We start from the raw sequence: 13,562 nt of genomic DNA on the forward strand, positions 1-13,562 counted from the left end.
AAATTTGCGCAATCTCGCCTCTGTCTGTTCCGGAACGCTGTACCTCATCCACGGCTCTCTCCCTACTTCCCGTTTCCTGTTGAACTCGTAGCCGATGGCACCCATTCGACGAACCCCTACGCCGGAGCAAACTTCGATCGAGGATCCTGACACGGCTGCCGCGCGCAAAGAATTGAGACAGACGGTCATATCTGATAAGCCAGACTTATCTGTGATGTCTACCGCGGCCATTGACCCCGCGCCTAAGGCTGCCACCAGCGATGATAAGGCATCAAGCACGGGTTCTACGCCCGACCGGGAGACCCTTCAAGCCCGGTCGGATGGATGGAAGGAAAAGATTCAATCCCCCAAGAAGAAGCGCGCACATGACGAAGTGGACGAGCCCAAAGACGTACCTGCGACTACGAACGGTGGCATTTCTCCAATTGGCACGGAGTCTGGTGCGTCGCTGGGGCGGACCGACCGATCTGAACCGGAGAAGAAGCGACCGCGTGATGTCTCGAGCGAGATCAAGGCGAAATTAGAAAAGTTTCCTGTGCGACCACCTAGCTCGCCTCCACCCCCTTTCCCGTCAGAATTTACAACTGATCGTACTCAGGTTTCCTCCGAACCCGTCGAGTCCACCGAGTCGGCCCAGGCTAGCGATAAGGTGGATAAACCGGCTGGCGAGGAACCAACAAAGGCAACGAGCCCCGACGACCCCGCAAACGAGAAGAAAACCACATCTGCCTCCGCATTTAACAACTCGATATTAGCGGGATTCGCTACCCAGACGTCGCCGTTTCTCCAGGCCGGCGCAAAGCTCTTGTCATCCTTTGCCAGCCCGTCCGGTTCTAAATCGCCATTCGGCACCGCCGGCACAACACCTACACTGTCTGCTTTTGGTAGTGCCAGCCTATCTAACGCGCCCTCGCCGTTTGGCCAGGTAGGGGCATCGAAACCCTTTGGGAGCAGTGCTTTTGGTGGGACCTTTGGGGGTGGCGCCGGCGCCCCTACGCTCACTAGTTTCGGAAACCCTGGTGAAATACTCAAGAGCAGCAAGCCAGCTAAACCATTCGGAGCGCCCGCGAGCGAGGACGAAGACGACACCGGTGGCGACGACAATAATTATGAAGAAGTTGATGGCGATGAAGACAACGAGACTCGGGATGAGAAGTCGGCTGTAGTAGACGACAAGAAGAAACCCAAGCTCCATCGGGGTAAGTTTTTGAGTATAGTGATGGGGTCTCGTTTAGACGCTGACCCTCTTCGCAGTAGTTGTTGACGACGGAGAGGCTGGTGAGGCCACTATCCTCCAAGTCCATGCTAAAATATACCACCTGGACAAGGCTAGCAGCTCCTGGAAAGAGCGGGGAGCCGGTAACCTAAAGATCAACGTACCCCAGGCCTGTGTTGACGTTGACGAAGAGAGTGGTGCGCCAATCCCTGGTAGTTTCGATGCATCTGCTTTGGAGGACGCCGAGTCTAAGGTTGTCCGTTTGGTGATGCGACAAGATTCGACACACCGAGTCATTCTTAACACTGCTGTGATCCCTGCTATGCGTTTTCAGGAGAAATCCACTGTCAAGGCAACTTGTGTGCTTTTCACTGCTATAGAAGATGACGGTGCTGTCAGTATTCAAATAAAGGTGAACGAGTTCCATTCTCCTTTGTCCTATGCCAAAAGATGGCCTGCTGACTGACGATCTACAGATGAACGCGGCTAATGCTAAGAGCTTCCTGAACGAAGTGGGCAAAATCCAGCGCGAGCTTCAGTCAGCTTAGGAAGCTGCTGCTAACATTGCTAACTGTGATAAAATCATCTTGCAACCTGCATAATTCGGTGTCTTTCTGCGACCTATCCTGCCATTAAGAGAGTGTTCCGTACAAGCTATATCGACGAGGCAACTGATGGCTGGCTAGCACGGTACACCCAATGTGGAGGATATACTCACAGCAGAGTCTTGGCCCAAGCAGCGTCCGTATGATGTGATCCTGGGTACTACCTGATTACGGCCCGCTCTAACAGTAGCAAGCAGATGCTAAGCAGATGCTAAACAGAGATGGATCGCTGTCTTTCACGAGGAGACTGGAGAAAAAGACATTGGACGAGAATTGAAAAGAACAGACGGCGGCACACATCTTGTCTAAAAAGTACGGACTAGATGGCATGTGGAGAGAGACGACTCTTAATTAATAAGAGGCGGTTTGGGGCTTGAGGTATGGAGCATTTCTGGAGACAGTGGAGGCATACTACTACAACAGGAGGTGTGCTCGAGTATAGAGCATAGATGATAGGCGTTCGTGTGGGTGTCTCAGATGGTGGGCTGGCCTCGGAATTACAGACGGGAGGGTTTATTGCAGCCTGAACGGTTGCCGTTTCTTACTAGGTGAAGGGTCACCATGAGCTGGCTAGTGATGGCTTGAAAGCGCAAGAATCACTTGCGGGCCTTCACAGCGCTGGCATTGTATTTCGATACCCCCGTTGCCATTACACGAGGTAGATGACACCAAATAAACCAGGCGCTATTTTCTCGAACCTCTCTCAAGTAGCAGAGATGATCGTGATCTTACACCTACGCCTACCTAAGCCATAGGAAGCCTGAAGGCGTACCTATACCCGATTCATAACGAGGCGGCTATAAATATACTAGGCACTGTATACTCATACCTAAGGTAGCTAGGAGGTACCTAGGGTAGGAAAGCAATTCAGATATATGCAGTTATCCGATAGTCTCAATGGCGCGAAGTTGAGGCCTAAGGGGGAAGATCGATTATGGATGATCACGTGAGTACGTCCGAGTTTCGTGCTCCCCGCAGAAGCAACCGCGGCTGGCACGTCAAATCCAAAGCACATTCCTCAATCTAGCATAGCATTCCCATTCAGTGGCCGATTCCTTGATGGCTAGCCATCACACCCCCATGCATCTCGATTATAAGTGAAATGTCCCCTTTCGATGCTGATATGGCCTCTGGCAACTCAGTTAAGCAACAAAAGAGGAAGAGGCAAAATGCTACCGACAACACGAGAGACAATCACTTGGAACGTCCACCCGTCCCCCCTAGGGAATCAGGGCCTTCCCCGCAGAACTCGAGAAGCACTCCTCAACCCCGAGGCCACAAGAAGCTGAAGCCGGCTGTCGAGTGTCGGATAGAGTGGCCGCAGGCGTTTGTGGACTTGAACAAGATCCACCAGGCTCTTAACTTGGTCTTCACGTTCTGTTCTACGCGAAAGCATCTCGCCACCACCTTCGATACGATCCGGTCCGCAGTCGAATCGAATACAAAGCGCGAGCTGACGGTCGAGGATGTGGCTACCGTCGTGGCACTACGACCTGATGGCATTTACTTCGGTTACGTAGATGAAGATATGCTCCAGATACATATCAAGGGAGCTGAAAGAGACACGACGTTCAAGTCCGGAAAATCGAGAGATATCACTGCCCAGGGCCCTGCTCCCGATGCTTCCGTCGGTGGTTTCACTGGCCTAGACGAACTTGGCGCCCGTCATCCCAATGACATATCGCCTAGCGGCAAACAAGTCTTATATTTCGAGTTCGTTGACGATGACCTCAAAAGGCAGGTCCCGCACAGGAAGACGGGGGAGCCAACCAAGCCTAGTAGGAAACTACGAGATGAGGATTTGAAAATGCCTATCTACAGTCAGAAGCAACTGACAACACTGATTGAGAAGCGTAACCAGAAGTTCACCAATGCGGTGAACGCTTTCATAAACCGCTGCGTAGACGCAAATATAGACCCTGAGATCATGATCCGCCAAGAGGCCGAGTCTTATATTCCGACCCCCCCTGAGCGAGAAGGGTCCGTCTTCCAGCCTACGTTGAGTACCGTCCCAGAAGAGATCCCGAAAGAGAGAAAGAGTATTTCGGAAATCATCCAGGAACTCAAAGACAGCGCCTGGTATACCGGCCAAATCGTCCCGGACGGACATCGCGTGTTCCCAGCGCAAGAGCCAGTCTTTGGCGAACTTGACTTCCTCCTTAGCCAGGATATGGTGAATGCACTGTACAATGCCAAGGGAATCACACAATTCTACGCTCATCAGGCCGAAGCGATCAACCACCTTCATTCGGGCCGCAATGTAGTGGTCTCAACCTCCACAAGCTCGGGGAAGTCCCTCATTTACCAATTGCCCGTCCTGTATGCTTTAGAACAGGACCAGAATGCCCGGGCTATATACATCTTCCCTACGAAGGCTTTAGCTCAGGACCAGAGGAAAAGCCTTAAAGACATGCTGGCATATTTCTCGAGATTGCAGAGTATTCTCGTCGAGACATTCGACGGAGACACACCGATGCACGACAGGAATCAGATCCGGGAAGAGGCTCGAATCATCTTCACGAACCCGGATATGCTCCACCTCACCATCCTCCCGCAAGAGGACAGATGGCGGAGCTTTCTGAAAAACCTGCGCTATGTTGTCGGTATGTAGACCTGTGCCCAAATAGTAGTAATGGCCCGATTCCTGATTTTCTTCATAGTTGATGAGCTGCACTACTATAACGGCTTGATGGGATCGCATGTGGCATTCATCATGCGGCGACTTCGGCGAATATGCGCCGCCGTCGGAAATAGAAAGGTTAGGTTTATATCGTGCTCTGCTACTGTCGCAAACCCGCGGGAGCATTTCAAGGCCATTTTTGGTATCGACGATGTGCATCTGGTTGACTCTGACGGCTCGCCCTCCGGTAGGAAGGAGTTCCTCTGTTGGAACACACCCTACAAAGATCCAGGAGACCCATCCAGCGGCCGTGGAAATGCGATTGCCGAATGCGCTCGTTTGTTCTGTCAACTTGTCCTACGGGGGGTTCGTGTGATAGCGTTCTGTCGCGTGAGGAAACAGTGCGAAGAACTCGTTTCGGCTGCCAAAAGTGAGCTGGAATCGCTGCGAAGGCCCGAATGCATGGCTCGCGTCATGGGTTACCGTGGAGGATATACAGCCCAAGATCGTCGAAGAATCGAGAGTGAGATGTTTGAGGGCAAGCTTATCGGCATCATCGCAACTACTGCCCTTGAACTGGGTGTTGATATCGGCACCTTGGATTGCGTTATCACCTTGGGGTTCCCATACACGATCTCGAATCTGAGGCAGCAGAGCGGCAGAGCGGGCAGGAGAAACAAAGATTCGCTGTCCGTGCTCGTTGGGGATTGCTTCTCAACTGATCAGCACTATATGCAGAACCCCGACGAGCTCTTTACCAAGCCAAACTGCGAGCTTCAAGTTGATTTGGACAACATATTGGTCCTGGAGGGTCATATTCAGTGTGCGGCGTATGAGATGCCCATCAAACCCGTCGAGGACGCTGCCTATTTCACAAAAGACCTTGCAAAGATTGCAGAAGAACGCCTAGTCAAGGACGAGCTTGGATACTATCATTGCCACGACAGGTTCCGACCGGTTCCTTCTAGGTTCGTGGCAATCCGAGATACCGAGGATGAGCACTTCGCCATCGTTGACATCACGCACGGGAGGAATATTGTCCTTGAAGAACTCGAAGCTTCGAGGGCATTCTTCACTATTTACGACGGCGCCATATTCATGCACCAGGGAAATTCATATCTCGTGCGCGACTTTCAGCCGGAGAGGAAGATGGCCCAGGTAGAGAAGGTTAAAGTCGAGTGGACGACGCAGCAGCGGGACTTTACTGACGTCGACCCCGTAGAGACAGAAGCTACACGTAAAATTCCTGGTTCGCTGTCGCGTGCGTTTCACGGTTCGATACGGGTGACGCAGAATGTGTTTGGATACTTTAAAGTCGACAGGAAGCGCCGGATCCTCGACGCCGTCCAAGTCGATAATCCGCCCATCGTCCGGCACAGCAAAGGTATGTGGCTCGACGTCCCGAAGCGGGCGCTCGACATACTCATGGAGCGCCGCCTTCACGTGGCCGGCGCGATACACGCTGCCGAGCATGCCGTCATGAGCCTAATGCCCAACTTCGTCATAAGCCTGCCCGGCGACGTCCGGACGGAGTGCAAGTCTGGGCTAAAGGAGTTTGCACGGAAGGAGACCTCGAGGAAGCGGCCCGCCCGCTTGACGTTCTACGACGCGAAGGGCGGCGCGAGCGGGTCCGGCATCAGCACCAAGGCGTTCGAGTTCGTCGAACTACTCCTCGTCCAGGCCCTCGAACGAGTCGAGCACTGCCGCTGCGAGACGGGGTGTCCGGAGTGTGTCTGCTCGGAGTTCTGCGGGGAGGCGAACGAGGTAATGAGCAAGGCCGGGTGCTCGGTCATCCTGCAAGCGCTGCTGAATATGGAAATTGACGTCGACGCCCTCCCCATGGGGCCGGAAGAGTCGAGCCCGGCGGGTATCGAAACAATCGTGCTGGCTACGCCAGTCCCCTCGCGGGGTCGAAGGTTCGTCGACGAAGTAGAGGTCAAGGTGGAGGGCGGCCAAGAGGACGGCGAGGCGGGGCGGGATACGCCGACGGTAGATCTAGCGGTCGGTTTGGAGGGTGGCTGACCGTTGTGGGCGAGGACGGATACGGTTCGGGTACTGAAGACGGCCTCCATACGCAAACCTGGGGCAGATCTATCGACCGATGAGCCTATACAGACTGTAATGGTTACGTCGGCGGAAGACTGGTCGCCCGGCCTATGGACCGACAAGTGCTGATGGAGAAGCTACAAGCCGAGCCTTGTCTGTGCCTCTCTCCCTTAGCAACCGCCTGTAGTCAGGCCTCCCTGCCTCCTTTTCCTCCTCTTCCTATCTTCCCGTCTCCTCTTCTCATATCCTCCCGGCCTTCTTGTTTTCCTCAGTATCACTCACCCACATCCCCATCTATCAATATCCTGGTGCGCCGCCATCTTGCTCCCAAGGTTTCGGATACACACCCCATTCTCCTAGCAGTGCGCTTAAATGGGTATATGGGGTGATCTAAGTCCCTTCCGAGCATCCTTGATCGCCCATTGATCCTACTATTTAAGCTCTACGGGAACTCGCAACACTAAATCACTTGACTGTCGCTCTTCTACCCCTCGGTGTCTTTTTCGGTTCTGGGCTGTCAACCAAAATCAACCATCGATTAGGATGGGATTGTCTACCGTGCTGCTCCTGTCCTAGCGGTCCTTTACTAAAAGTAGGAGGGTCATCACATCTAGATTTACGCCGCTCCCATCATGAATAGCATCACAGAGCAATTCGACGCCCTCCTCGTCTTATCCGGAGCGACACTTGGCCTCGCTCTCGATATTGTTACCAACAATGACAATCGCGGGTCCGCACTTGAAAAACGTGATATGACCGACGACTGGAACCGTGCCAACCCACATAACTGGATCGCAAGTTTGTATTTGTGCCCGCAGGGAGTTGACGGCATTTCGAATTACAACGCTGAGTCCGTTTGGAATGCGTTCCGGCGTGGCTTCGGGCTATTGTACAGGACAAGGGAAGCGGACCGCCCGCGTTGGGGCGACACCGTGTTCCCGCACAGGTTCCAGCCGCACGACTTCCACGCACCGACCGAGAACCTGGGCTTCGCCAACAGCAACCGCCTATACATGTTTCCGCTAAACCCCCGGCCTGTCCCCAGCGTGGCCCGGACCCATCCAAACCCCTGTGACGGCATCTCCAGGTAACCACCGCGTCGTCTTTGGGTAGGTATGGCATATTTGCGGGCGTCGCGACGCTGAGACTAGACCCTGCCGCCGAGCAATTTACCGAAATCGACGAGATGTGGGAGGGCAACTATGACGACGAACATTTACTCCCTTGGCCTGATACCCTCGGCGGTTCCTAGTCACCTCCTCACGAGGAGCGGGATAACCCTCTGAGTACCAGTGACAGCAATTATCATGCTTCGAGAAGCTGATTGATTCGAGCACATACGTTATGCTCATAATAAGGGGGGAATGTGAAGGGGGTTTGGAGGTGTAACTCTTTCGAGCATTATCAGTAAGCCACGACTCTTGCTTACCTACATCTCGAGTTGACGGTTAAGGAGTCTGTTTCTAGCCATAAGAAAGACCTCTTCAGCGAGTGGTAACTGATACCATGTTGCCGAGGTAATAATCGGAAACAGAGACTGGTGATGTATTTATTTTAGTATCATGGGCTTGAAATGACAGCACGAAATCGATGCTCCCTCCCTCCCCCTCTATTGCCCCAACTCCCCAAACATGCCGTGGTATAGACCAAAAAAGATATAAGGAAAATGAACGTTGCGACAATCATGTTTAGAACATCGATGTCATAGTAGACATTACGCTCCAGCCAACACATCCCCGGTGATACATCCCAAACGCCCCACGATTTCAACACGTCATGTATCTAAATAACCCACTGCTGGGCGACCCAGACCATCTCGGGTCCTGCCACTGCCTTATCCGCGACATCGCCGATGGGTATGTCCTTGGCCGTCGTTAGCACGAGCCAGACATGACCGGAGAGGCCGGCGGGTACGGCAGCCGTGCCGTCGGCCGCTACGGGTGTATAGGCAACGCCATCCGCTCCGCCCCACTGTCCGATCCAGGCCGCCCACAGGTTATCATCTTTGTTATCAGCTGGGCGCTCGACGACGACGCCGAGCAGGCGTCCGCCGGTGCCGGGAGCGACCTTGCGCTCTTTGATGACGATGGCGGGGAGGCTCTTGGTGTCGTCGCCGGCGGCGGACTCGCAGCTGCCGGGCACGACGTACTTGTCGACGACGTAGGCGAGGGCGAGCTCGTGGGGGATGAGGACCTCGCGGGGGGCGGCGGCGGCGACGTGGCCCTGCATGAGGTTGAGGACGGCGGCGACGCGGGTCTGGGCGCCGAGCTCGGAGGCCAGCGCGGGCACGAGCCAGGCGGCCGTGGCCGACTCGTTGGCGCTGCCGTGCACGGCGGCGAGCGTGCCGACGGCGTCGAGCTTCGCGCCGACCGACAGCGCGAGGAGCCGCAGCACGTCGTCGAGCCAGGAGTCGACCCCATCGTCGTCGCGCTCGCTGATGCGGTACTTGCACGCGCCGACGGCCGGCCGCTCGTAGTGCCGCAGCGCGTCCGCGTACGTGCGCCGGTGGATCAGGCTCTGCGCCGCGAGCGAGCCGAGCGTGCGCGTGAGCGAGGACGGGTACGCGCCGGCCCAGCGGCCCTGGCCGGTGCTGAGGCGCACGTAGCCCTCGAGCAGGTGCAGGACGAGAGCGTCGCTGAGGCGGTGGAGGTCGCGCAGGATGGCGGCGGCGTCGTCGGACAGGGTGGGGCCCCAGCCGTAGCGCGCGGGCTGGTTGCCGCCGGCCATGCCGCCGATGTAGGGGGGGTAGTCGGTGCCGGGGGGCGGGGGGGCGGCGCCGCCAAGGGAGGGGTCGAGGGCGGCGTCACCGGCGTCGAGGACGGCGCCGCCGGCGTCGGCGACCACGGTGCCGTTGACCTTGAGGGTGCCGGCGAGCGGGGTGTGCGGGGGGATGGCGCTCGGCGGCGCCTGCGCGGCGAGCCGCCGGTACGCGTCGAAGGTGCGGTCGCCCTCGGCGGGCGCGTTGACCGCGCCCACCATGCCGGCCTGGCAGTGCGTCCGCGCCGTCTGCGCGCAGTAGAACCAGATCGGCTTGTCGTCGGCCACGGCCACCTCGAAGGTCACGCCCGACGGCGCCTGCTGCGTCGCGAAGAAGGGCGCCGCGAAGCCCCGGCCGCCGTCGGCGGACTCGAGCGGCTGGCACGGCTTGTCGAAGGAGGATTGCACGATCGAGTGGTTCTATAGCAGAGCCCCGCGAGGTTAGAACGTGTAGGCGGGCAGGTTGGTGGGGAGACGAGGGCAAGGCAGGGGAGTATTAGGAGCGGGCTCTCAGACATACCGCTGGGTTGTAGTTAAACTCGAGAACGGTGCCGACGAGCTCGGTGATGTTGTTCGGGTTGAAGACTAGGTCCCCGTTGAACCCGACATCGATGCGGAGCTTCCGCAGACCACCCACGGGCAGGGTCCCGACGGGCGGCGTGCTGGGGGTCGCGGCCTGTTGGGCTTTCGCCTTGTAGGCGTCGAATGTGTTTCCCGAGTACGGCCTGGCACGGGGTTAGAATGCTATTCTCCTACGGTGGGAGGCAGGGAGGGCTATGACTAACGCGTTGATGGAGTGCACCATCCCGCTCTGGCAATGGTTCCCATTTACTTGCGGGCTGGGAGATCGGGTCAGCAGTGCTCGCACCCCTGGAACAGCGGTCTGCAGAGAACCTACCAGTAGAACCACAAGGGCTTCGTGTCGTTGACGGTGATGGTGAAAGTCGTCGGCGCCGCTACGTCGGGCGAGTCGGTGGGAGTGAAGCCCGAGAAGATTCCGTGCTCTTGCAACTGGCACGGGTTGTCGAACGTGGACTGGGCGACGGCGTGGTTCTGGAGAGAAAGGGGCACGGGTTAGCTCTACGTCTCGGGATGGTTATAGCCAGCTAATCCTCGAAGATAGACAGAGGTAGGGTCGCCAACGTACCCTGGCAAAGAAGCGGTACGTGACCGTGTCGCCCGGGTGCGCCGTTAGCGCCTCGGGCTCGAATTTGAGCTGGCCGCCTTTGCCAACCGTGACGTCGTAGTGCGCGGCGCTGGCGATGCTTGAGAGGGCTGCCAGCCCAAAGAGGGCGGCGTTGAAGGATTTTATCCACGACATCTTTCCCTTCTTTCTTCCCTAGAATGCGTCGGAGAATAGGCTGGTAGGAGAGAGAAGGGGAGAGGAAAGGAGACGCTGTGATGATGGGGGTCATAACAATAAAGCAAGCCCGATGAGAGCGCGAGATGGTTTATTAAATCCTAGGACGACGACAACGGGGAGAGATCTCCCGGGATGCACAGGTCGTTTCCATATCCAATCAGCCCTACCACGAGATAGTCGAAATGGCTGCGATACCTACCTGGGTGCACTTTGGAGGGCACCATTACTAGGACTCGAGCCGAATGGTGTAAGACGATTGGAGGGAGCTGGCAGCAAGCAATGATTCTATTTCCGTCCTGCCCAAGTCTTCGAGAGCGAGCGGTCTATCCTGGGCCTTCAGCTATCGTCGAGTTGGTGCCAGCACACGCTCGGATGCGACTTGGCCCGTCCAACAGCCACCCGGCGCCCGGAATCTCGACACCCACAGAGCCAAGAAACTGGTGGCAGCCTGCATTGCGCTTTCGGGTGGAGAGGGAGCTGCGCCAATTGGTCCCGGCAGCGTCGTCTTCCGGATGGCTTCGCCACGCAACAGTTCCTCCCCGGCCCCCATGTTGGCGGCATAGGTATTCATATCCCGAGGGCGAAGAGCAAGAGCCAAAGACATCTCCGCATATTGGCGTCAGCAAAACGCCTTCGAGCGCCATCCCTCAGCGTCTTGGAAGGGGCTGTCCTACGGTCAAGGTTATGATGGGCACCGGCCTGGCACATCCGGATCTGGGGGGTCCGCGTCGGTTGTTGGTGTGTCGAGATTGGGCAGGAATGTCGTCGCATGGGGGTCGGCGGCACAGGATCTGGCCGTCTTGGTAAGTCGACAGGAAAATAAGCGAGCGCCTGTACGCTTCGCTTAGCTCGTCTCCAAGAACAATTCTCTAGTTTGCTTATGGGACATAATATAGATAGTCGCGGATTGGGCGCTTGGACTAAGACGCCCTCCCTCGTTATCTCTCTATTATAATAGAGAGTCGGCTTCCGCGTCGTTATTGGTGCGGGCGACGACCAGACGGATGCCTATCCTTGCTGTCGCTTGCTGATGGCAGTTGATGTTCTGCTGCCTCGATACCTAACCATTATTATACCTACTTAACTCGCCTGCCCTGCGACTTGGTTAACGGGCCCTTTTATTATCCCCACGATACCGTGAGGTCGGGAAACACTTGCGACGGTTCGCATGGGGAAAAAGATAATAATTTTATCGTTCGCTTCCCGCCCCTTAAGCTCCTAACGGAACCTGCTACCCAGCTCGACCCTTTTCCTCTTCTCCTAACCATCTGCAGCCCAACAACGGCCGTGGCGATAACGACGACGACGACGACGACAAGAAACGCTCGGCATCATGGCGGCTGCGCGCAAGCCTTCGTTACTTCACTGGGTCCTCGCCCTCTTCTTCTCGCTCCTCTCGCTCCTCTTTGTCCTCGTCATTCTGCTATCCGGCGTGGGTGGCCGCGTCGTGGCCGAGTACATGACCGTAAGTAACCCGAGGCCGATTGCCTTCGTTCGTTCGTTCGTCGGCGCTGCACCTCCATCCTTCCCCCCATCGCTTCCCCCGAGCCGGGCTGAAAATGCTTGCCCACCCACCTTAGATCGACACAAGCGGTCTCAGCATCCCCGCGAAACTCAGCAGCTCCGTGCTGCTCACGGACATATCCACTGTGTCGGGCCAGGACTGGGTCGGCTCGGACGCGAGCGCGGCCTCGCTCGGGCTGGCCGACACCTACACGCTGAGCCTGCTGACGGCGTGCGCGCACGACCGCGACGGCGGCGAGACGACGTGCGGCGCGCCCGAGATCGGGTTCAACTTCGACCCCGGCGCCGACCTGCGGCTCGACAGCACCTCGGTCCGCAGCACCTTCTCGGCCGCATACTCGGACGAGCTGCAGACTTACGCCCGCGTCGCCATGTTCCTGGGCGTCGGCTACGTCCTCGCGGCGCTGCTCACCGCGATCGCGTGCCTCTGCGCCGTCGCCTCGCGCTGCCTGCCGCCGGCCACGATCCGCGCCGCCGCCGGCCTCGAGGGCGTCGCCACGCTCGTCCTGCTCGCGGCGGCGATCGCGTCCGTCGTCGAGTTCATGAGGCTGCGCGGCGCCTTCCATAACGCGTTCGCTGCCGCCGGTGGTCTCGAGGTGCGCTCCGGCCGCAGGATGTTCGGCTTCGGCTTCGCCGCCGCCGCCGCCGCCCTCGCCTCGACGCTGCATCTGGTGTTCCTCTCGCGGGCGGCCGGGCAGCCCACCGGCGGCGGTGGCGGTGGGGATGCCGCGTCGCGCGCCTTCGACGCCAAGATCGGCGTGCCGGGCGCGGCTACGCCCGGGCTCCTCGGCCGCGTCACGACTTGGGGCCGGCACAAGTACGTCCAGGTGGAGAAGCAGCGGCCGGTGCTGCACCAGCGCGGCCTCTCCGGCGAGGACGACAGGCGGGGCCTCATCGCGTCCGAGGGCGACTTCTCCCACGAGTACCCCAACGACTTCGCCCTCGGCCCCATGCAGCAGCACAAGGGCAAGGGACGCCCCGGCGGCCACAGCAGGAACCCGAGTGCTGCGTACGACCCCCATCCGAACGCTCCGTACGGGACACAGGTAGACACCGTGTACGACCCGCTTAAGGTGTGACACATGTGGTCAGTTGACCAGTCAGGTGTTTGGTTGTGTGGATGGTGGCGATGGGGATAGACGCGAGCTGAATTTCTGTTCTCCCAGTCTGTCGAGTTATATTCCCAGCGTTCTTTCTCTGGGGAATTTCCTTCTATTAGGGTAATTAGATTCCCATAAGCGTACGTTGGGTGCTTCACGGGACATGGGGCGGCCTACTATACAAGGAGTTACGGAGGATGAGGTGGCGACGGAGTAGTCAATATTATATCTTTCCCAGTTTATGACCTCTCAAGCCACGAGGGAGGACATACGAACACGTGTAGAAAGAACCGCGGCGCCTATGACACTCCAGACGATAACGAAAGCCCGG

At 57.5% G+C, this 13,562-nt stretch overlaps 5 protein-coding genes across 5 annotated transcripts; 4 read left to right on the forward strand and 1 right to left on the reverse strand.

Moving 5' to 3' along the window:
• On the forward strand, window positions 1-1,847 carry GGS23DRAFT_282583 (uncharacterized protein). Its single transcript, XM_051512565.1, has 3 exons — window positions 1-1,199; window positions 1,255-1,628; window positions 1,693-1,847. The coding sequence occupies exons 1-3, from the start codon at window positions 95-97 to the stop codon at window positions 1,762-1,764; spliced, it is 1,551 nt and encodes a 516-aa protein (XP_051375388.1). The 5' UTR covers window positions 1-94; the 3' UTR covers window positions 1,765-1,847.
• A 959-nt stretch (window positions 1,848-2,806) lies between these two features.
• GGS23DRAFT_282981 (P-loop containing nucleoside triphosphate hydrolase protein) lies at window positions 2,807-6,791 on the forward strand. Its single transcript, XM_051512568.1, has 2 exons — window positions 2,807-4,424; window positions 4,482-6,791. Exons 1-2 carry the CDS (start codon window positions 2,924-2,926, stop codon window positions 6,461-6,463), a joined length of 3,483 nt encoding a protein of 1,160 aa, XP_051375389.1. The 5' UTR covers window positions 2,807-2,923; the 3' UTR covers window positions 6,464-6,791.
• Window positions 6,792-7,119: 328 nt separating this feature from the next.
• Window positions 7,120-7,739, forward strand: GGS23DRAFT_593415 (uncharacterized protein; the record flags this gene model as incomplete). Its single annotated transcript, XM_051518032.1, has 2 exons — window positions 7,120-7,558; window positions 7,639-7,739. 2 exons carry the CDS (start codon window positions 7,120-7,122, stop codon window positions 7,737-7,739), a joined length of 540 nt encoding a protein of 179 aa, XP_051375390.1.
• Window positions 7,740-7,943: 204 nt separating this feature from the next.
• GGS23DRAFT_615235 (uncharacterized protein) lies at window positions 7,944-10,565 on the reverse strand (the record flags this gene model as incomplete). Its single annotated transcript, XM_051520707.1, has 5 exons — window positions 7,944-9,664; window positions 9,765-9,969; window positions 10,030-10,083; window positions 10,143-10,297; window positions 10,392-10,565. The coding sequence occupies 5 exons, from the start codon at window positions 10,563-10,565 to the stop codon at window positions 8,270-8,272; spliced, it is 1,983 nt and encodes a 660-aa protein (XP_051375391.1). The 3' UTR covers window positions 7,944-8,269.
• A 1,117-nt stretch (window positions 10,566-11,682) lies between these two features.
• GGS23DRAFT_282638 (uncharacterized protein) lies at window positions 11,683-13,341 on the forward strand. The gene is made up of 3 exons (XM_051512566.1): window positions 11,683-11,801; window positions 11,882-12,072; window positions 12,188-13,341. Exons 2-3 carry the CDS (start codon window positions 11,941-11,943, stop codon window positions 13,208-13,210), a joined length of 1,155 nt encoding a protein of 384 aa, XP_051375392.1. The 5' UTR covers window positions 11,683-11,801; window positions 11,882-11,940; the 3' UTR covers window positions 13,211-13,341.
• The last annotated feature ends 221 nt before the right edge of the window (window positions 13,342-13,562 follow it).

The sequence above is a fragment of the Durotheca rogersii genome, assembly GCF_024521655.1.
Source record: "Durotheca rogersii strain YMJ 92031201 chromosome Unknown GGS23scaffold_3, whole genome shotgun sequence".
NCBI classification, from domain to species: domain Eukaryota; kingdom Fungi; phylum Ascomycota; class Sordariomycetes; order Xylariales; family Xylariaceae; genus Durotheca; species Durotheca rogersii.